We start from the raw sequence: 22,990 nt of genomic DNA on the forward strand, positions 1-22,990 counted from the left end.
GGTCTTTTTTTTTTTTTTTACAGCGCTGTGAAGGTGCAGACCAGGTGTGAGGTGCTGTTCAGGTCGTTGTGGCTATGACAGGGGAATGGGCCGTAAAGCCCCAGGGCCATAGATTTATGGGTCATCTGGTGCTCTCTAAGGTCAAAGGTCAGGGATGCATAACTTCCAACTTAATATTATTCAGCTATCTAAGGCAAACCTTGAACTGTGCAGCCAGCTACTTCTAACTATAGAGTTGTACGATCTCATAATGAAACTCGGGATGTTATTCCGATACAGGAGGGACTAAAGACAATCCACAGGTGCCTCTTAAACAGTTGTCCTCACCTTATTTCATTGTCAAAGGCCACTGATTCTCATTTTCAATTTCAGTGTAAGACACAATCTGTGTTGCTACTTTGAACTTTTTTTAAAATCTGCAACTTGTAATGCAAAGAATGGGGAAAAAATGGGAAGAAACTGTTTAAGAAAGGGCAACTGTCTCAGTTGCTTCAAATGTGGCAAAACCGTGCATTGAATGAACTGGTGATTCTTTTTTACATTACGAGGAAATTGGGTATAAAACTGTTTACTGGCATGGCTGAATAGGCTCTGTGACCCCCACCCCAAAGGCAGGATGCTGTGTTGTCCCTCCCCTCTAAGAATTGCGAATGGAGCTGGTTGCAGAGTCTTTAGGACCGGCACAAAGGCCTGAGGTTTGCTGTGAAAGGGTACTTCTCCTCCCTGGACTTGGCCGCTACAATGGCTTTGTTCACACACCAACACAACTACGGTACATGCGCCTTGTGTCTGTGCGCCCCAGAACATCAATCATCAGTTTGTTCAATCATAGTTTTTCTGTTTTGGATCAAACTTACTTTCTTTCTTTTACATTAACCAATCAAAGTTGCATGTCAGTCATTTACAGGTGAGCTGAAAAAAGAATGAGTGGCCAGGTTTTTAGCCTTCTTCCTTTGAATGATTAGTTGAATTAAAGATAAATACATGCTTATAAAAAGGTTAGCATTGTAGACAATGATGTTCTGTTGTACTAAGTTCAACATATCAACTGAAGTAGCATTGAATGTGCTGTGGCTTTGTCTCATATGATCAAATAATAGGCCGAATTGTGCATGTAAATGAACTGTTCTGTAATGCTTGTTCCATTTCTATTGCTGACAATACATACATACATTTTTTTCAAACTGTTTTGACCTGCGTGAACCCTCTTATATTAGCCCCACTTAAAAATCCCACAGTGTAAATGCTTCACGCATGTGTTCTTGTTCACAGAATTACACCCTGACGTCATCTCCACAAATTTAAACAGCTGCTAAAATGTTAATAAAGAAAGCAATTCTAGCTGTTTAATAGATTCCTGGCTTCCTAGTAAAATGTTCTACTGCTTTGTTTTACAGTCTTAAAGTTTGTTAACCCTCTACAGCAAAATCTTGTGTTGAAAAGGATGAACTTTTTAGTTATCTTACACACAATTATGTCCACTATAAAACATGTCCTTTTGGGAGAAAGTAACACTTTGACTTTGCAACGAAACAACCGTAAATGCATGCAAAAGGTGCAACTGTCCAGAGTTTGACCTGAACTAGTCACTTTTGTTTTCTGAGGCAACAGGAAGAGAATCACGTTCTGACATTCCTGCAGAGGTGAAGGAGAGGCAGAGGTCAACTGCATCCTTCAGGGGAGTTTTCTGGATGGGTGGATGTGTACATTTGGGTTTTATAGAACAGGTCTATAATATTAAAGAAAACTGTAATAAACAGAAAGCTTGGATATTAGCCAATGCTAGCAATGTAGTGTTGATCTTTTGTGTAAGATTTGTTTGAATAGACATTGAATATTCTGGTTATTCATGTTGAATATGACGAAACAGTAACTGAATTAGGACTGCAACTAAAAATTGCCCAATATAAGTTTCCACAGCTCAAGTTGACATATTCAAATGACTTATTTTGTCTGATCTAGTCAGTTTAATATTGTAGAAAACAGAAAATGAGCAGATCCTCACATTTGAAAAAAAGGGAACCAGTGAATTCTTGCTTTAATAATGAGTCAAAGAATTAATTATTTGCTTATCAATTAACGGACTAGTTACATTGTGCGTTTTGCATGGCTTAACAAAGTTGGACAATTTTTAACCCTCAATCAGACAACGTTAAGCTGATGATAACAGTTTTGTGGTTTAAGTAATTTATTTGTATAGGCCTTATGTGATTCATATGTTAAAGGCCTGATAGATGGTCTCTTTTAGACTTGCTGACATCAGTCAGAGCCAAGAGTTATGTGAGGCTAAGTGAGGATGTTGTAGGTGGTAAGAAGTAATTTTTTGCAGCGGGATAAATAAAGCATCTTTTGTTCACTCAATCCAACAATCCCTCTATAATCATACAGCTGTACTTAGCAAACAGCTCTCTGTAACTTAGTGACATTTTAGCGCGCAAGAGACAAGAAACAAACCACCAGATAAACCAAAGCCCGAGTAACGTTCACCACCTTCCCCACATCTTTGAGCTGTTGATAGCGAAGGAGAAAAAAGAATGTCATGTGAAAGCTGTTGTGGAGATGGGGCGGTCAGTGTGGTAAAACAAGCTCTTTGCTACTTAAAAGCGCAGTTCCTGTGAGCTGGAGCTCTACCGGTGGTTCTCATTTGGAAGCATATGTTTGAAGTACGAGGGGAGGGTCAGTGGAGAAGAGACGCCTTGCTCTTCCATACCCTGCCGCGACTGGCTGCTATGAGGTTAAGGGGCCGGGCTGAGGTTAAGAGGCTTGGATTGGGAGAGGGAGGAGGAGGAGGAGGAAGAGGAGGACTGGTGGGTGAGAGAGACTAGGGTGGGATGACCATCTGGTTGAGCTCCTCCATGTACACGCACACGCACACACCCCTCTCAAACACTCTCTCCCACACACTCAGACAGACATCTCTCTGACTTTTTACAGTCTTAGCTTTGATATGGGCTGTTACTGTGCTGACAGCTCTGATAGTGAAGGCTGACTGCTTCTGTCCTGGAATTAGCACTCTGAGGATCTTGCATAGATATGGAGTCCAGAGGCTGGAGAAGAATCTAGGACTGGATATAGTGGTGATAAGATCCTTTTTCCTGCTCACCTCAGGAGAGTTGGCCTACGCTGAGGTAAGACCGGCAGTGAAATAACTGAAGATGTAATCTGTTTTTTCAAGGGAATGTGCTTTGTTTGTAGTGAGGCTGGCAGAAAACCTACTTGAACAAGCAGAGATGTTAAAGTGTTTACTTTAACTTCACTTTTCACTTCATTTTGAACTCTCTGTGCTACTAGATGAAACAAGCTTATTTGACTCTGATGCAGATTTGTAATCAGAATCAGGTTTACTGCCAAGTAGGTTCACATACAATGAATTTGCTTAGGTACATTGGTGCACAAACATAGAACAACATAAAATATAAAGATAAAAAGTACTGAAAGTCAAGAAGCATAAATAGAAAATTGACAATAATATAGACAATAATAGAATATTTGCAATGTGCAAGATAACTGTGTAACATTAATGTAACACGGTGGAGTGGGGGTAAGAGTCAATGTCAGTGGGGGTCCCGGGCCTTGTTAATGAAGTAAGCTTCAGGGTGAGACTTTAAAACATGTACAAGAAATCTCTTGGATTGTTTAGTTTAATGGGATGGTTTAATCATTAATCTGCGTTTGCATGATTCCCACTTCTGATCTTTAATGTCAAAATCTGCGTTCAGAAGGACTTTTTCCCATTGAGGTGGTGTGAAAAGTGCCAGTAGTCAAAGAGCTGATGTTAGGTCCCCTATACTGCAAACTGAATTTACTGGCATGTAAATGTGTTTGATGTCTGCCATGTGACAGCAGCACGTGTGTGTTGAGTCTTAGTGCAGTCTGGCAAGCGCATGCAGGTGGTCTCATCGTGTAGATCTCTGTGGGGATGTCACTCCCATCCATTTGGTCTTGGAAAAACACTCCCCCGGTCATGAAAGGAGACCTCAATAAGCTGACCAAACTCCAGCCATGTAGCACCTTAACGCTGCATGAACTGAGCTCATCTCTGGGTCTCCTGTCAGCCACACACAGACTTTGTAACAGCATTTCCACCTTGGCATTTTCAAGCTGAATGGATTCAAATATTCTGCCACAGATTAAGATCATAAGTGTTGTTTTTCAGTTCTTGATTTTATGATGCGCTATTGGTTTATTAAATCATTCAATTACAGGTTTAACCTTAAAGGCTGATTGTATGCATGTGAGGCTGCAGAGGATGTAATTATCTAACCAATCTGATCTGGCCTGCAGTTTCACAATGTTTGCTTTTGTGTTTTTTTCACAAGGGATACAGTGCCAACATAAAACCTGACAACATTTGACAGGCTGTCATCTGATATTTGTGTATACAGGGATAGCAAAGAGAAATAACATGCAGCGTATTTTTCTAAAGTTAAGACATATCTTGTCTGACATAAAAACAGATTTGTTTGAGTTCAAGCTCAAGTAGGGACTGTGAACTGAAAATCTTGTTTTTCTCCTCAAGTAGAGCCTGTCCTGCATTGCTGAGCTTGCAAGAGCCAAGTTAAACATGTTGGGCCAGTTTAGACTGACAGAGAGCACTGTGTTGGGTTGTGTGCATGTCCATCATCCACTTCCTAGAGGAATATAGACAGTAATTCAGACCAGAAGCTGCTTATTTTCCCTGTGCACTCACTCAAGGGTTGTTAATCCAATGCTCCAGTGTCTGGATTTTGGGGGACTCTGGTTTAAGTGCTGTTGAATACCCTTTAAAATGTCACTGATGGCTATATTTATTGGTCAGTCACAGTATGAGGTCCTCTGAGGTTTGTATGTATTTATCCAAGTGATAAATAACACTACACTGTACTTAACTCATAATGCAGAGTCTCTGCAGTGCTTTATGAAGGGTAAAGACAAATCTGTGGCTATTTTGTTCCTTAATGAATCGAGTTTGCACCCACTTGTCCACTGAGCTCCTGTTGGAATATAAGCTTCCTGTGTAACAAGACTATCAAAGTCATTGTGCACTTTTCTTCTACAACACAGGCCTCTTCATTCATTCTAAATATCTTGTGGGATGTTTTAAAATCTCCATTCACTGAAACCCATTCAAAGCAAGAATGTGTTCCAGCTTTCCTCTTTCACCTGCGTTGACTTACTTTTTGACTCTTTTGTGGAACAGAATACATTAACATTTTCATACATGTCAGTAACCCCCATTTTAGCCTCAGTCTATTAGCACCCCCATCACCCTCTGGCCCTCTGTGGGCAGATCAGTCAGATATGCAGGCCTGCAGCTCCCAAAGCCATGTTAACAAGCACCTTTACAAAAGAGTGAGGGGCTGTTAAACATTCAGGACTGCAGGGGTCTGGTGAGTGTGGGAGGAGGGCAGGGCAGGGGATGTGGAACAGTGAGAAGGGGGGGGTGGGGGGTAAAAACTAATCTAACAAACCATAGTTCCCTTGTTGAGAGAAAAACTTTAAAGGCCAGCACAAGTGATGAGTCAGTGACTTGGCAAGTCAGTATAAGCAGGGCTAGGTTAGTTGGCTCAGTGCTTCTGTCATTCAAAAAGTTAAGGAAGCGTTCTGGGCAGGGTCAGAGGAAATGAACTGCATGACATCTTAAGGAAAAATTAGCATGCAAGCAGATGTGGTTGTATGAGAACGGGGTTTTGCCTAACATCGAGCTGTGTACATCCTTTATTTCTCTTTGCTGGCCTGGCAGTTCAAGCCTGACATTCCTGTGAGTCAGGTTTGGCTGTGTGATACATCCTCGTACAGACTTGGCCAACATGTGAAAGCAAACATCTTTCTAACAAATGTAGTGCATGAGTGAGTCTGCGCCTGATAAAATGTGAGCCTGATAAGTGAGTCTCTTGGCTCCTGACAGAACCTGCCTATAGTTAGCTATCTCCCACGTGAAACCCAAGATGCTCTCAAACAAGGCCACATTTTTGCAGGTTATTTTGGTCTCATTTGCAAGTCAATAGATGTGAATAGAACAAGAGAGTGTCTCATTTCTCACCCCCGCCAACCCCTCATCTGAAGACAGGTTATCTGGGTTTGAGGGCTTTAACTGTCATTTAAGAGGAGATAACACACCTCATCCTTAGGAGAGAAAAAAAAGACTTAAAGGGAGATAAACAGGCACGTGATGAACAAGGCACCATTGTTCAGGACATCAGGCTAATGGGACGTGTCATAAGCCAATCCGCCTGACTTGACACTTTGTCATACAATGCAAGCATGAATTCCTAAAAAAAAGCCCACGAATCCACTGCCACCATCCATCACGCTTAACTCTGATTGGGCAGGCTAGACAAGGGCACGCCAGTCACCGGCAGTGGCGAGTCCACAAGAGCTGACTTATCCTTGAGAAAGATGAGTTGATATATATGGCCAGTAGCTGCCTGGCCTGGCATGCTGTGTGTGCAGCAGTTAATCATCTGTAGGAGGGTCGGGAGTGCCGCTATCTTGGAAAGAGTTGTCACTAAACGAGAAGCAGGGTACACGACCATACAGCTGACTCTGACAAGGTGTTTATATTGTTGCATGAGCGTGCGTGGACCAGCTTAGCTATGTCTGCATGTCTTCACGCCTGTGTCAGTGTTGGCTTCAGCATAAATGTGTGCATTCCCTCCTCATAGGAGCTGCACACTCCCAGGGGCAGCCAGGCATATATATCATTCCAGGAGAGAGCGCAGATTTTCAGGCCCTTTTACTGTCAAGCCAGTGTTCAAAGGCTGCACTCGAGTGTGTCTGGTTTTCTCAGCTGTCTCTCCGTGGCCCTCGGTGCCCTTGCCGGCCATAGGGGGTGGAGGCTTGGGGGGGAGGTGGTGTAAGGGCCAGGCTGCTGGACGCTGGCTGGGCTCCCATTTGATCTCAGCTAGAGCCCTTGGCCTGTGAGAAATGACCACAACTGGACACACATTCATCATCTCCACGTCTGCTCGGCCCTGCGAACCTTACAGCAGCTCAGGAAATAAAGCAGGCTTGTAGGAGTGATTTGGTTAGTAACTAATGATTATTCATAATTAGCTGGAATTGATTTTCTTTACAAACTTGAACTCAGGGCCATTTCCTACCTGATGATTCTGTTCTTGTACTACTATTAACTTATAATTGTCATTCGTGGCCATAGTGGCCGCTGCTCCACACAATGTACATACAGTGTGTGCTTTAAAGTTACGCTTAACAATTAGAGTTACATGAATTCAATGATTATATCCATCTATGCAATGGTTTATTTTGTTTCTATCTTTGTTACTACTGCATTAGTTATGTCTGTGAAAGCGTGGATGTGGAGAAAAACATAAATGGCTATGGCTACCACACACAGAGGTCAACACTGTGCCTGTCTTTGATCTCCTTGCTCTATTTTTCTCCTTCTATTGTACCGTCAGTGTCCAACCGCCACCCGTCCACGTCCCCCCTTTATCCATCTACTTCACCTGTCTGGCACTGTTCTGTCCATCTTAAAGATGAAAGGATGATCAGACACTCACTGCAGCAGGTTGGAAAACAAACAGTCCAAAGAAAAAGCAGAGATGAAGGGAGAGACCAGGCTTGTGGACATTCCCCATATGGTGGCCCTGTCTTAAGGCCAAGCCTGTGTTTATACAGACCACAGGCTCAAATGATCAAGCCAACATCAGATCCCATGTGGTGGCCCCTCTTGGGACATAGTATGACGTAGCAACAGGCTGAGTGATGACTCATTCAGACCTTAGCCCCACAGATAAGGTGGACCCTAAAGATTTAACAGCAAGTGTCTGGTGTTGTTCTTTTGGGTTGATGGCAACCTGAATTACAGTATTGGAAAGGAATGTGAGGTCTGTGAAACATTGCCCCAAAACGGGCTAACGTATAAGCAACTGTGAATTCACTATGTATTTATGAGTAGCTAACTGCTTGTTATTGTCACTATAATGAGTTTGGACTTCACCTCATGAAGCTTTGGGAATTTCCTAATGGTCTCTATATCCTCAAAAGCCACATGAGGGACACACATGTTTAACTGCCACCACAATAGCAGTGAAAGGGTATAGCTCTCTTTATGAGTGTTCTTATGAAGTAGACTCATCACCAGAAGTGAACCAAGAAAAGCTTGCTCAGATACCATAATGGGCTTTTGACGGGGGCTGTGGTCTTCATGAAAGAGACAGTGATGGTGTGATTCAGCTGGTGGTTAACATTTAGTGGAATGGCACCAACATGAGAGAACTGGATTAGATGGAGTGAGGATAGCATTATGTGGGGATTGGTTGATGTAATGGCTCTGTAACCAACATTTTGTTTTCTTGTCTTCTCCCTCCCTCCACTTCCTATCCTCAACCCAATTTCCCTTTCTTTCCTTCCCCCCAATCCCTTCCATTTTTTGCTTTGTCTGTCTAGTAAAAAGACAGTCTGATGAGCCTGGCGAGTGCGGCAGCGTTGGCAGCTGGCTTCCAGGGTGGGGCACGCCAGCGAGACTTGATGATGGAGCACAAAGTCGGTAAGCTGACCTCTGGCTTTCAACGCAGCTCCACCTCCGATGATGACTCAGGCTGTGCGCTGGAGGAGTATGCCTGGGTACCACCTGGCCTTAGGCCTGAACAGGTGAGCAAAATACTACTTAAAATGGACTATTCTTATTTCAATTGTTCATTAAATTCATGAAAGCATTCTGAGCGTAGCTCAAACAAACCTACTTACTTTGGATTTGGCCTCGTACTATAAAGAAAACTTACAGCATGATATTATTCTCTTTAACTCTGGTACCTATTTCATTGGATCACAAATCCTTATTCATTAAATCACCATGGTGAATAATGATGTATCCTCCTAAAAACAGCTCTGACCTGATTTTAACTCCCTCCTAGCCCATTTGCCTGGCCTAGATAAATGCTATTCAGCACATCACTGAATAACACACCACCTAGAGTCTCTGGATACACATGGGACAGACAACATATTTCATAAACCTTTTGATTGGTCCTTTTGTTGGAGGCAGACATGTCAGGGTCTACCAGGCAGCCACTTACAGACAGGATGTGTGTACTTTTATTTACAAACTGCGGTATGGCAAAGTCTGCTTGTGATTATCAGAGATCTGTTAAGAGGTCGGGAATATAGGGGCCATCTTTTAACAAGCTTTTTCCTCCACAAACACAAGCAGGGCTGTTAGTTGTGTCCGCGGGGCAGCCAGTGTGATGTGGTACTTTTCCCAAATCGGCAGCATTTTTCTCTCCTAGTTTCCCTCTCTTTTCTCGCTGTGTTTCACTCTTCCACTCCATGTCTTTCCACCCAGCTTCCCTTGTTAAACAACACACATGGAAGTAATGAGGGGGGAGATGGGTAGGAACAGTTTTGTTCATAGCAAAAGAAAACCTTGAATCCCAAACATACAGGCCCTTTTGTTCTGGAAATGCATGGGTCAACTGTAATGTCTTTACTGCAGCCATTGCCCTGAATGGACCGTGTATTATGGGTCATCATTACAGTGAAGAAACACATAGGGGCCTCGGCGATAGCTGTTCCCCAGCCCCTAGGGAGCTGGATGAGGGGTAATAGCAGCATGAAAATGTGCATAATTTACGGTGGGGGGCAAACGTTTGGTTGATTGTCAGGGTAAATTGCTTACCCCCTCTAGAAGGCCAAAGCTGCAGGAAGCCCTCCCAACACACAAGACAAGCACATCCCACCTCTTTATCTAGCCGGCTGTAATAGCCCCTCCCTCATAAAGTTTAGTTTTCAGTGGTCAGCCCCAAGGGTCAAAGTGCCACTGTGACAGGCTGCTTTGTCCTGTCCCTATAGAGACAAGCATATAAGTGGAAAAATACAACCTTTAAACTGATTTGACCTGTTGACCTGTTGTAACAGATTTATGAAGAAAATGTTTCCTCCAGTGCCATCATCAACAAGCATTGATTGCATATGATGTCCTTTTGAAATAAAGCTGATTTGAGGGTTAGGAAAAACTCTTTGATTCCACAGATTCAGTCTTCCATTCATTTTACACAGAGCTGTCCCAGAATGTGTCTCATCACAAATTAATGTGTCAGTTCTCTGGTTCCTTGGAATAGATTTGTGTTCATAAACATGGGCTGCTCTATCCAAGACTATAACAATAATATATTGGTTCATTTTGATGGATGAAAACTTGGGTTTCATCAAAAATTTCTCAACTTCTTGGGTAACCAAAACACAGCTATATGTTCTGATTTATGACCACAGATTCTTGAAAATATATAATTTAGGAAGGGTTTCATTTGTCTTGTGTGGGGATTCATTGAACCTTTGAGTTCAACTTAAAATGTTTTTTTTCAGTCTCACCAAAACCTAGTACCTTATCTTGAGGCTCTTTAACTTTGTGCCATTCTTTCCCCAGGTCCAGTTATACTTCTCCTGTCTGCCTGAGGATAAGATCCCTTATGTGAACAGTCCGGGAGAGAAGTTTAGAATCAAGCAGCTCCTCTACCAACTTCCACCGCATGATAATGAGGTGAGAAGATTTCTTGTGCATGTGCGCAAATGCAAGTATCATAAAATTCATCCCAGCAGGTCCTCTCATTAAGCTACAGCTGCAGAAAAGATCCACTATCCATTTTGTTTGAGTAGCCATATCTGTTGCTGCCCGCCAAACCCACAGCGTTAACAGCCTCACCATCTCCATGCCATCCCACTAATGTGAGCCCTTGGCATTCACGTTGACATCACACTAGGGGATTTTTGTTCCACGATCTTGTAGACACGTACTGTGGGCACAATGTGACTTTTGACTTGATGATTTTATGATGTTTGCCGGTAGCCCCCACCAGCAGGATTCCTGTCATAGCAGTGGTTTTTACGAGGACTGCTCAGCGGGAGAGAGGGATGCTGGTTGAAAGAGTCTTTATGTGATGCCACCACCGCAGTGGCACCACAGTTCGACTTGGCTGTCTCTCTTCCTTTGTTGCCCGTCCTCTAGATTTCACTCTAAACACAGGCCTTGTTTGTGTAAACGTCTGCTTTCCCTCTTGTTAAGGCTTTGGGAAACATCAAAAAGGCCTGTTGTAAAAATGATGTTCTCAATCAGGGATTGTGGGTGGAGATATGTAGGGGGTGAAGGAAGGGCAAGCTGGGGTCAAGAGTTGCCTTTGTTCGGCATGCTCTGGTATGCACTCTGCCCTCTCTCATACTTAAGTTTATAACCTTTTATTAGCTATAAGTCTTCCAACTGGATCTTTCAAGGAGTGTAATAGGAAAAGATTACTTAAAACACTTCATATCCCAGCCAGGATTTTTTTTTACTACTATACCTTTAAAAAAAATTTAAATTGTGTGTACAAGTGTGTAATTATAAAACTTTCTTTTTCAGGTGCGTTACTGCCAGTCCCTCAGTGAGGAGGAAAAGAAGGAGCTACTTATGTTCAGTGTTCAGAGGAAGAAGGAAGCACTGGGGAGGGGTACAGTGAAACTGCTGCCCCGCAATCTTCTGAACAGCATTTGTGAGCATGTACGTTCCCTGCCTTTTTCAACTACAGTATTGAAAAAAAGATTAGCTGCCTGTCCTCTGTACATCTCCGACATGGGTATTTGGCTAATCTGGATCCATTTTTTGTTAAAACCCAGAGGAAAAGCTGAAATAAAGATCTCATTGTCAGCTGGATTTGCAGCCATGCAGACTAACAAGTTCTCTGCTAAATGGTTTGGAGTGGCTCATGACAGTGTTTCACTTAGTATTTAAAAAGTGTTTGAGCAGCCAGAGGGTGCCCATAAACCATGTCAAAACACTGATGTAGCTGTATACTAGACATCTTCTTCAGACTTCTTCTTTCTTTCTTTTTCTATCCAGAGTCACTGTAGTTGATTTGAAAAGGCATGTCCTCATATGACAGGAAAGAAAAACAAGTCTAGCCACTCTAGGACTGCTGTTAACACAACCCATCAAGCTATATGATGTTCTAGTTCTAATTCCTTTGTGTTACATTAGGAGCAAATTGGGCTTGAAGTCAAAGCTACAGACAGGTAACAAATTAAAGGAAAAACCTGAATGAATGAGTGGAGAAACAAGAGACAAATGCAGACGGTTTCATAGGACACCAGGGGTCCTTGAAAGATTGGATGAGAATGAAATGATGTGAATCAAATCGAACACCTAAACGGGAGAATGGAGAGGCTTCCAGAGAATAGGTTCAGTTGGTTTTTCCTTTAAATTGTCACCCATTTGTATCTCCATGAGGTTGTAAGATGTAACTACCTATACAGGATTCAGATTATTTTATCACAGACTATTTTTAAACATAAAGATTAAGTGCAATTTCAGAGTCATTACAGGATGTTATAATCAACTATGTCTGTATATTACAGTGTGGTGAAAACATCAACGGTGGAGAAATGGCAGTGGTCGCCTCGAGGGCGGGCCCTGGGCTGTGCTGGCACCCCGCATGCTTTGCCTGCTCCACATGTAGTGAACTGCTGGTGGATTTGATCTACTTCTACCATGATGGAAAGATCCACTGTGGGAGGCACCATGCTGAGCTGCTCAAACCACGCTGCTCAGCCTGCGATGAGGTAAAAACATGAAATACTGAGAGAAAACAATTTCATGAAGGAAACACATCTGACACAGATGGCATTTGCACTGGGACGGCAATAAAAAAAAATTATATCTCCACTTGAATAAATCTGACAAAGTTTTTTCACATCTAATATACATCTATGTCTACAGATTATCTTTGCTGATGAGTGCACAGAGGCAGAGGGGCGCCATTGGCACATGAAGCACTTCGCCTGTTTTGAATGTGAGACAATTCTGGGGGGCCAGCGCTATATCATGAAGGATGGCAGACCATACTGCTGTGGCTGCTTTGAGTCTCTCTATGCTGAGTACTGTGAGGCCTGTGGAGAACATATTGGTAAGATGATGATTTTCCAGATTTAAATTAAAACACCATGGGGGCTTTAGATTAGTGTTGCTAATGAGCTCAACATTTCCCTTTCTCCAGGTGTTGATCATGCTCAGATGACCTATGATGGGCTCCACTGGCATGCCACCGAGAGCTGCTTCAGCTGTGCCCAATGTAAGAGCTCTCTACTGGGCTGCCCATTCCTGCCACACCAGGGTCGTATTTACTGCTCCAAGGCCTGCAGTCTCGGTGAAGATGTACATGCCTCTGACTCCTCTGACTCGGCCTTCCAATCAGCACGCTCACGTGAATCCCGCCGCAGTGTGCGCATGGGCAAGAGCAGTCGCTCAGCTGACCAATGTCGACAGTCGCTCCTTTTCTCACCCTCTGTGAACTATAAGTTCCCTGGCTTCAGTGGAAATACCGAAGACACCCTGACCAACAAGCTTGCCCACATGAACTTATCTGATGAGCATTTCTGGAGGGGACGTGGTGAGGAGGCCGAGGCACCTGAGGACCAAGAGGAGGAGTGGGCTGAGCATGAAGACTACATGACTCAGCTACTATTAAAGTTTGGAGAACATGGAGTCTTCCAGCAAGCACATGACTCCAGACCCACGGATTTCTGGATCGCCGAAAAGGATCCCAAGATGAAGCAGGAGTCCTCATGTGCTGGCAGTGGTGATAGAGGAGGAAGGGGGAGCTTGGCCAGTAAGAAGTACCAGGCTGACATGTACTGGGCCCAGTCACAGGATGGGCTAGGGGACTCAGCCTACGGTAGCCACCCGGGCCCAGCAAGCAGCAGAAAGATCCAGGAGTTGGAGCTGGATCATGGGGCTGGAGGAGGCTTCCAGGGAGAGGAGCAACAATGGTATAATGACTCTTTGGAGTGTATCACGGATGAGTTCAAGAAGACAGATCAGAGTGTCCGAGACTCTATGGACTCACTGGCACTCTCCAATATTACTGGTGAGTAGATGTGAAATTATACATTAAACCTAAGAAAATAATCTTTAATGTGATGGTTTTTAAAGACTTGAGTTTGTACAAACATTTTATATTTTTTCTCTCTCCACTCCAGGGGCCTCAGTAGATGGTGATAGTAAAGATAGACCTTTGGTATATTCCCTGCAAGGCTTCCATGAACTGGAGACAGAAGACTGTGAGAAAACCAGTAATATGGGAACCCTCAACTCCTCTATGTTGCACAGAAGTGCAAATTCCCTGAAGAGCCTTGTATCTGAGCAGGAAGAGGAGGTGGAGGAAAATGTTCCAAAGGAAGAAAAGGTGCCTCTGCCAGAGGACAGACCCAAGCCTCATGTCCCTGCCCTCAGGAGGACACGTTCACAATCTAGGCCTCAGCAAGTGAAATTTTCTGATGACGTGGTAGACAATGGCCATTACTGTGACCTCCCAGTGCGCCAGCCACCTATGAGTGAACGGACTCGCCGTAGAGTGTACCACTTTGAGGAGCAGGGCCAAGAACTTCAGTCTGGTCGACACCATCACCACCACAGGAGGCATCGCAGTCGCAAATCTCGCTCTGACAATGCTCTTAACCTTCTGCCCAAGGAGAGGGCCCAGATGTGCTACAAAGTGGACCACAGAGGGAAATCCCTCTATCCCAAGGGGCAACAAGGCTTCCACGGACACCCCAGTCCTGCTGCCATGTCAGACTATGGACTACAGGGCCCTGCAGCGGGGCAGTTCTTGGGGTTGTATGGGAATGATGATGATGACTGGTGCTCCACATGCTCCTCTTCCTCCTCTGATTCTGAGGAAGAAGGCTTTTTCCTGGGTCAGCCCATTCCTCAGCCCAGGCCCCATAGATACTACTACACTGATGACCTGCCCAGCCCTGTGGCAGGCATGTCCTCTCCTCCTTATGGCCAGCGGACTAAGTCCAAAAAGAAGAAGGGGCACAAGGGGAAAAACTGTATAATTTCATAAACTTTCATTACTCTCTTATCCTCAGCTTTTGGTAATACTCTGCCACTCACCTCTGCCTTTCATGTCCTTTGTTTAAAATGCAGTAACTGTCTGCTTGCTATTAAATGCTTCACAGCACTCATTTTACCAAGGTGTTTGTGTAAGACACAAGTCCTTATTCTGAATCCTCGTAGGTGAACACGCATTACAAACTACCAGTAAAGTGACTAAGTATTTTAGAGTAATACATATTTATAAACCATCTAAACTGTGTATTTAACAGTGAAGATATTAATGTATATATTGTAGAGTTAAAAAAAACAAAATGGCTATTTTTATACCCTTGAGCTAATGACGTGCTTTGTACCAAAATGGCATTAACATGCAACAATTGGCAGTTGGTACGGAGCAATTTTTCCATGAGGGTGTCAGAAAAGTAATGACAAACTAACTCTGACCCAAGCTCTTCAAACGTGTTTTCTTCCAGGCTTGTGCAGCACTAACACGAGAGGAACACTGTGTGTATTAAAAGGCCTGGTTGTGTGGTGTATTTATGGGTCACTGTATTGTAAGCAAATCATTGTAATCTGTATAAATGTACAAACTGGAATATAAGGCTAAAATAGATGATAATTGTAATAAAAATTATCTATATATAATGATTTGTGTTGTTTTTTTTCCTGCACAAAAGTATTTAATGCATATAAAAAAACAAGGAGACATCACTTCACTCAAGGTCTCAACTTTTATTTACAAAAGTTTAACTAAAAATCTAAAAGATGATATTTTCAAGCAAATTAATTACATCTCAAAATAAGACAAAAATGCATAATCTATATTTAAAAAATCAGTATTGTCTATAAAGAACAGTGCTGCACTGAAAAAACACCATATAGAGTTTGGACCCTTTCAAGAATACTTGAACGTGTAACATTTAGTGTTAGCTGCACTTGCAAATTCAGATGCAACAAATACAGATATTGGAATTACAATACACTATGTAAAAAAAAAAAACTAAAAAAAAAACGCAGCTTAAGCTTCAAATTTGAATTATTCAGGTTTTCATAGAAATTATATCTTGTCTATAGGCCCATCTGACTGTACTCATAATACTAAAGGTATTTCACTGTAGCAGCATATCTATTTTAGTAAATACCTAGCATTGAGTCTTCAATCTATGTTTTAGCAAGTGGAAAAATGTCACCGCTGGAAATTCTGTGTTTTATTGATAATACATATAAATCTACTTTTTTAATTAATAACATTATTTGATTAAACAACAGGATTAAAATAAAACGTGAAAACAAATTGTAGAGTTCTTCAATCCACTTGGACAGCTTTCTACTTATTTCAAAGATAAGATTTAAGTCTCTGTCCTGTCACTTCAGTGTTTTGTGATCTGTTGTTTCTGTTGAGGTGTCCGGCTGCTCCAATACCTCGTCCAGCTCCTTCACAAAGTGCTTAAGGGCATCTAGGCAGCGCTGTTTGATCTCCAACAGGTTCTCATCCAGCGGAGCCTGCAGCAGATTATCCAAACTGGGCTCCTTGGCCACCAACATCTTCACCACAGTGCGAAATGTCTCACAGTCCCGCCTGTAATGCTACACATAAAACAATCACGTCAAGAATGTCAATATTTATAATGATACAAAAAAGTATATAGTAGGGATGAGCGAGTACAAAATGAGTATCTATATTTGAAATGAGCAGGGCGTAAACCGGATGTGAGTGGGAATAACTGGAAATCATTCATTTAAGCCTGAAATTGATATGGAATGTTTAGAAGTTGCTATATTTACTGGAAAACCATTTATAACAGCTTTAAAATTGAGTTCACAAAAGTATGACAACTTTTTACAGAACAGGTTTTTTTTATAGAAGTTGCTATATTTATTATTAGAAAACGGATACTGGCACATTTTACTCTGATGATACTTGTACTGGGGGTTAAAGAGCAAATTATTTAAACATTTAATTGAAAATAAGCTTTTTTCTTATCTGATAACAATCATAAATATAGGCTCGTCAATCAACTTGAGAGTGATGCAATCCTGTTTTTTTTTTAAATTTTGATGAAGTGATTACCTTTTAGTTTTGGAGCAAAGAGTGTTCCTTTAAGTATAGCTATGCCTTTATCTTAAAGGCTGAACACCAAAACTGAAATCCAGTTTTCTGTTTCATGATTTAGAAAAGGAAACAGTGTTTATACTGTAGCCTATTCATGTTTAGCTGAATGTGTTTTTCACATTTTAAGTTACAACTACGAGAAATATCACTGCAATATTAACTGCAATAAGTTAGAAGGTTGTTACAAATTTCTGAACATGGAGGACATGTCGGCACAAAACACACATTTTTCTATTCAAACTAGAACATATTTGTGTATTTGTTTGGAAAGTTTGCAAGTCACAACACCATGCACCTGTTGGTATGTTATGCACACAGAACATTTATATGCATACAGAATTAACAGTATATGAAAGGATGTCCCATATTGTATAATTCAATAAGGTCAACCCATTGAGCCAAAATGTGTACTAACCTCACAAATAAGGGAGCACCTCTGTCTGAGGGCTCTTTAAATTCTACAGACCGGCTCTTGTATCGACGCCTAACTGTGAACTTAATGAACCCAGTTCTGGTAAATTGGCGTATTCCACCAAACAGGTGTGTGAATGTGTGTATGTGAGCCTATTCAAGTGCATGTCGGCCCATGACAAAGGGGACATGAGGTGTCGGAGTATGTTACTGGTGCTATAGCATTCCTTCACACCACATTGTAACAAGCTCTCACATCTCTCTCAGATTTTACTACTGACCCAAAACGGCTGTTAAGTTCTTTATTGGAGTCCCAGGTGCAAGCTCACATCTTTATCACCTGGGGAGAGGAGGCTAAATGTAGGGCCCCCAACTGAAGCCACCTAGAGGTTTAGGGCTACACCAGCCTGTCAAGGAACAGTCTGGGACATCAAGGTCCTCTAGGGTTGAGTTAATGCAGCCCAGATCACCTCTCCCCTCAAATTACAGTCACTGGGGCAGACGGAAGGCTTCTCTGTGGTTTAAAACAACCAATCTCTTGGCCACTACAAGTAAGAAATCAAATCCAATTAGTAGTTAAGATTAGATACATGTCTATTTACAAAAACAGGCTATTACATGTGGCCATAGAGGACATATTTACCCCACACAACATATCATTTCTATAAAATATCTATTTTTACAGATGATAAAGCTTCAAATTTTATTTATATCTTATCAGTAGGCAGGTCATTCATTCATTCATTAGGTGAAAAACAGTCAATTTCTGCATCAATCCTACTGAAATATCAGGAGATATGATCTACTTCTTTAACATACTATTTTAATCACTACTTAACTGTTGCAGGTTCCTTAGAGAAACTGTACATATGCATCATATTCAGACAGTATAACCATTTTAAGAACTTGTGCGTGAGTTGACAGTATCTTATCAAACATTAACTGTCTGTTAAATGCAATAAAACACAAACCATCAGCTTTGGTAACTTTGAAAAGAAAAATGCTACCTGTCAACTTAAATCAGTGTCCAGTCTTGAGCAGAATGTGAGGTTAACCGGTTAAACGGCTATATTCCAGGGTTCTGTCAGTTATGGGGAAATTTAAAACCACAACTGCTGTTTCTTTGCCTAGATACACATTACATAATGTGTATCTAGGCTAACTCATGGCCGTGTATCCATCAGTTTGTATGGTGATCACAAGAAGGGTCGTAAATTCATTATATCACTGTCAAGTGACTTAACCGTACTTGATGAGAATTTCATGAGGGCTTTGAGCAAGAAAGGTGCAATATCTGATTTCATGAGTATGAGAAATGAGATCAAATATAATCTGGCCTGTGAGTCTACAATATTTAAAGAAACAAGAAATCTGCCACAGACAGTATCAAGATGATCTTTTCCATCAAAATCTGGGAGGGAGCTTGGTTGGGTGGTGCTTTGAACACACAGGAAAGGTCAAAGAAACAAAAATAATGTGACGATCAGCTCGGAACAATAAAGACGGAAACAATTTGCCACATGGGAACCACTCTGTTTTCAGACAAAAGAAAGGTCCCATGTTTAAAAAGCAAAAAGGCTAAAAGAGAGGCTATTGAGAGTACCTGTTGTGGGAAAAAAAGAAATTGCACAAATTTATTGTGTGTCTCAGGCTAGGATCAAGATATGCTAAATAATCTTATGTAAAATTATAAAATTACACACACACACAAAACTTGGTGGGAGAAAATTAATGTTCTCCATTTCGTGCTCTACCTGCTAATTACAACAAAGACAAAACAGACTGCAATGCCTCCAGCCCCCAGATCAGTTCAGTTCTCCTTCTTGGCTTTTTTTAAATTTTATTTCTCTCCCTGATAATTCCCCTGCTGAACTAGTTACAGCATGTTCAGACAGTGCACAGTGCACACCTATTTGTTCATTCCCGCATCCCTAACCCACATTCTGTGCCATAACACATTAATTTGGAACAATGTTTGCTCCAGTTACAGGGAAAAAGTTATCAAATGTCACGGTAGGGTAAAATAACTATTCTGACGATGAATATTAGAGCAACACGTTACTATCACTTTATCACAACATTGTATACACAAAGAGGAAGGCATGTCACGTAAACTCCAACAGAAATATCCCAGACTGTGGGACATGTTTGGACTCAGGCTGATGATTTAATGTCTGCAGATCATGTCAAGCGAATTCGTGGCCCCACATAATGATAGTCTTCAGCCCCGACCACAAGGAAGCAAGAGACGCACGACACGTGTGGCCGGCTATGCTCAGGGTCAACACAGGTTTCCTTCTGTCTGCATACCGTACGAGCTGTCCCATCCCTCCACTTCGAACCTTTTTATATCAATTTAACATTACACAACCTAGATTTCAGGTGGATTTCTACACCTTTGCCACTTAGATTTCTCCTTTGATAAACATTTTCACTCAGTGAGCATTATTTGGAAGAGGCAGAAATTGGTTCCAGGTTTGAAGATGTGAGAGGAAACATAGACTAAATGAGACACAAACATGTGGTGCGTGTCCCACAAACCAGTACCCCTCTAATCACTTAGGGTTGATTATGTTTGCCATCTTTCAAAACAAAACCTTCCTAAGCTCTTACCAAGCTACAGCCTTTGTTGACAGTGATTACATTTCACTTCATTATATCCCACATGCACAGTTTTACACACTTGAAAGCTTCAAAATAGGTAGAGGAAATGATTGTAAAAAGTGGCCTTATCATGAACTCAGTGCTCAGATTAAGAGATTTCCCTTGATGGTACTGGAGCTTAGAAGACTGTGAGCTATCATGTGCTTACATGGACATGACTATGCATATAAACCTGTGTGAGATGAAGACCATCACTCCGCATTTAAGAACAATTACGGGGTGACTTCAAACAGCCAGCTATTTTTGTAAAAACTGCTCCCATGTTAGTTGAACAAACAGGAAGGGTGCTTTTGACCTGAGCGTGCTCTGTGTGTTGTGAGAAAAGGTTGCAGGGAGGTTCTGCCTAAGTTCCCTCCCTGGAGTGGGAGCCATGAGCTGATCTTTAAGACTGATACTAAGGGGGCCACACAGGACGGGCTGGAACCCCAAGAGAAAGAGGAACACTAGGGCCCTTAAGGAGGGGCCTTAAAAAAAAGTGGGATTCTGCCCAAATCGGATGTTTATGGAGGTCCAAATTGTGAAAATACTGACACGAGTGTGTGCTGGGATACCGGGTGGGGGTTGGGGGTTTGAGTGAGATTATACATAAGGCACTCACATGGACATTTACTGAGGCTCTGTTCAAATGAGCACTGAGGCAGGCAGGGGTCCTGCATAATAAGGGAAGTAGGGTAATGACTTGAGGGCTGGTACACATTAGGGGATATTAAAAGAGCCATTTTAATCACTCAAGCTGCAAACCGGACCTCTCGATGGAGGGGCTAATAGTTGAAATGGATATGTTTCATTTGTGCTGATTGAGATGATGAATGGACTCTGATAATCACTCCCAGGCACTAAGCTTAAGTTTTGAATGGATATTTTCTGAATTCCTATGTTGTTATTGTACATGCTCACATTTGCTCTGTGGTCAGTCCCAAGAATGATAAATTACGCCATTTTCCATCACTAAAAAAGAGAATGAGGTAGTGTGATGGTTTACAAAAAAACTGCATGCTGGTCACTATGCCTTAAACATTTTGAAACATCTTATGACAAGCAGTCTCATAAGCAGGGATGTTTACTGTGTCAATAAATTTATCTGAGGTTTCTAATTTCATTTAAAACCCTGAACACCCACAGAAAGTATGCATAACAACGAGTTCTTGGCAAAAAAAAAAAACAATGAGCTGTTCTGGTGTGACCAATCCATTTCCGATTGATCTGGCCCAATGCTAACAGAATTGTATACACAGTATTAAGAACTTGCTGAAAAATAGCGTTGAGGAAAGACGAAAAAGGGGGTGGAGCATTTCATTTTGGTTTAGGTGACATGCTTGTTTTACACCGCTGTGGATTGGAGCCATTCCTTCAAACCACTTTAAGGATGTCTGAGATCCAGCTCTGCCCACCACTGATCTGCTCAGTTTGGCAATCCGCAGCAGTGATGGATCAGCGTGTTTAACTGAGCCTGGGGCAGATGTTACAGTAAAGACGTAGTAGAGGTTTCTACCTCTCACCACGTCTGTAGAAGCAGTTGGAAATGGCAGGGTAAGCATGTGTGTGTTAATGCCAAGAGACAAACCACACTGTGGGTGGGCCGCCTGCATCCTGCAGGGCAATTCCTCCCCTGCTTTAACGGGAACAGATAAGTGGCAGTGTAGTACAGAGCGATGAAGGGGAGCGAAAAAAGTGCAACTCCAAATAGCAGGCCACAAGAGGCATCACAACCTGGGGTGCTAAAGACTTTTCTGCTGACTTATCCTCCTTCTCTGCACCAAAAAAAGTTTGTCAAATACAGTGAAATATTACGTGTGGCAAGCCTAAGGCGCATTTATGCACCTTTTACATCAACCCCTTGACTGTGAGCCACATCATAAAACCAGTGTAAAAGGGTTGTCTGGACACGACCCACCTCGAGATCGGGGTAAGGCCCACACATGCAACATGGGGCACATACACCAAATAGGTGAACCCATTAGGGACTTCACTATTGGGGCTACATGTTCAACCTGCAGTATACAAAACTGATATTGATTATAATAGATTTTTATACAAACAAAAGTATTCAGTATGTCTGTTATTTAATACTGTAGGGCACCACTTTGGTTTCTCTCAGCAACTCCACCCTGACACGCTCCCTGACCTGTGTCCATGTCCTGTGTGACCTTGACTTGGAATATTTAGGGTCATCAGGTGTGGTGTATAAAAGTCAATCACTGAAAGAATGATTGCTATTTTTCATAACTGAAACGGACAGAATAAAGCAGATTGGAAGAAAGTGTCACTTAAAGCTCAAATTCTGTAATGAAAACCAGGACAACAACCTCACCTCAGTGGAATAAAAGACCCAGTGATACTAATGGAGAAAGGTTCAGGTCTAACAAACCCAAAGGAGACCAGTTATATTATGGCGTGAGCAACAAAGAGTAAAGAGAATTCGTAGACGTTAGGTTGTTTTGTGGAGCAAATCTTATTACCGTCTCAATTTCCAGAGCCTTAGCCTTAATGGCCTCCAACCGGCGAGCCTTGAAGTCTTCCTCTGGTGTCAGCTTTGGCTCCATGCTGGCAGCCACCACCTCCTCCGTCTCCGCTACAGATGCAGAGGTTTTTTCCTGGCGGACCAAAGGTTAAGGGTTACAGCTAAGGTCAGCAGGTTTAGAAGCAGGTTCTGATTTCAAAGTGTTTCAAATAGAGACAACCATGCTCTCTTACGAGTGTTGAGTTCTTGTTTTTGTATGTGTCATTATGGATGTCACATTACACATGTCACATGTCAACAGTAAACAGAAATTAGGAACCATATACAGTACATAACTCTGATTATAGGATCCTTACAGACAAAGATCAAAGTAAAGGCAAACTGACACAAAAAATCTGTTATACTATACTATACTATAACAGTTATACTTAACTACAGTTAAAGGAAAACACAACCTAAATGTCAACAAATCAAAGAACTATTATTTGATCTGTGTGTATATGTATATGTATATATGTATATGTATGTATAT

The 22,990-nt window shown here is 42.0% G+C and overlaps 2 protein-coding genes across 4 annotated transcripts in view; one reads left to right on the plus strand and one right to left on the minus strand.

Moving 5' to 3' along the window:
* Window positions 1–15,433, plus strand: part of prickle1a (prickle homolog 1a) — a 26,015-nt gene extending 10,582 nt beyond the window's left edge. Inside the window, exons 2-8 of one of the 2 annotated variants that reach the window (XM_035665525.1) lie at window positions 8,392–8,595; window positions 10,367–10,480; window positions 11,336–11,473; window positions 12,328–12,531; window positions 12,689–12,875; window positions 12,966–13,835; window positions 13,948–14,816. In XM_035665525.1, the coding sequence (XP_035521418.1) occupies window positions 8,407–8,595; window positions 10,367–10,480; window positions 11,336–11,473; window positions 12,328–12,531; window positions 12,689–12,875; window positions 12,966–13,835; window positions 13,948–14,816 (2,571 nt within the window). In that variant the 5' untranslated portion in view covers window positions 8,392–8,406. Of the gene's footprint in view, window positions 1–8,391; window positions 8,596–10,366; window positions 10,481–11,335; window positions 11,474–12,327; window positions 12,532–12,688; window positions 12,876–12,965; window positions 13,836–13,947 lie in introns of those variants that run through there. The other variant, XM_035665526.1, reaches the window with a different exon arrangement.
* An 88-nt stretch (window positions 15,434–15,521) lies between these two features.
* Window positions 15,522–22,990, minus strand: part of LOC118330543 (periphilin-1-like) — a 16,801-nt gene continuing 9,332 nt past the window's right edge. For both annotated transcript variants that reach the window (XM_035665118.1, XM_035665117.1), the window contains exons 9-10: window positions 22,457–22,591; window positions 15,522–16,396 (exon numbers count right to left, since the gene is read on the minus strand). In XM_035665118.1, coding sequence (XP_035521011.1) covers window positions 16,175–16,396; window positions 22,457–22,591 — 357 coding nt within the window. In that variant the 3' untranslated portion in view covers window positions 15,522–16,174. The remainder of the gene's footprint in view (window positions 16,397–22,456; window positions 22,592–22,990) is intronic.

The sequence above is a fragment of the Morone saxatilis genome, unplaced genomic scaffold (genome assembly GCF_004916995.1).
Source record: "Morone saxatilis isolate NCDOM2014 unplaced genomic scaffold, NCSU_SB_2.0 Contig2, whole genome shotgun sequence".
NCBI lineage: Eukaryota > Metazoa > Chordata > Actinopteri > Moronidae > Morone > Morone saxatilis.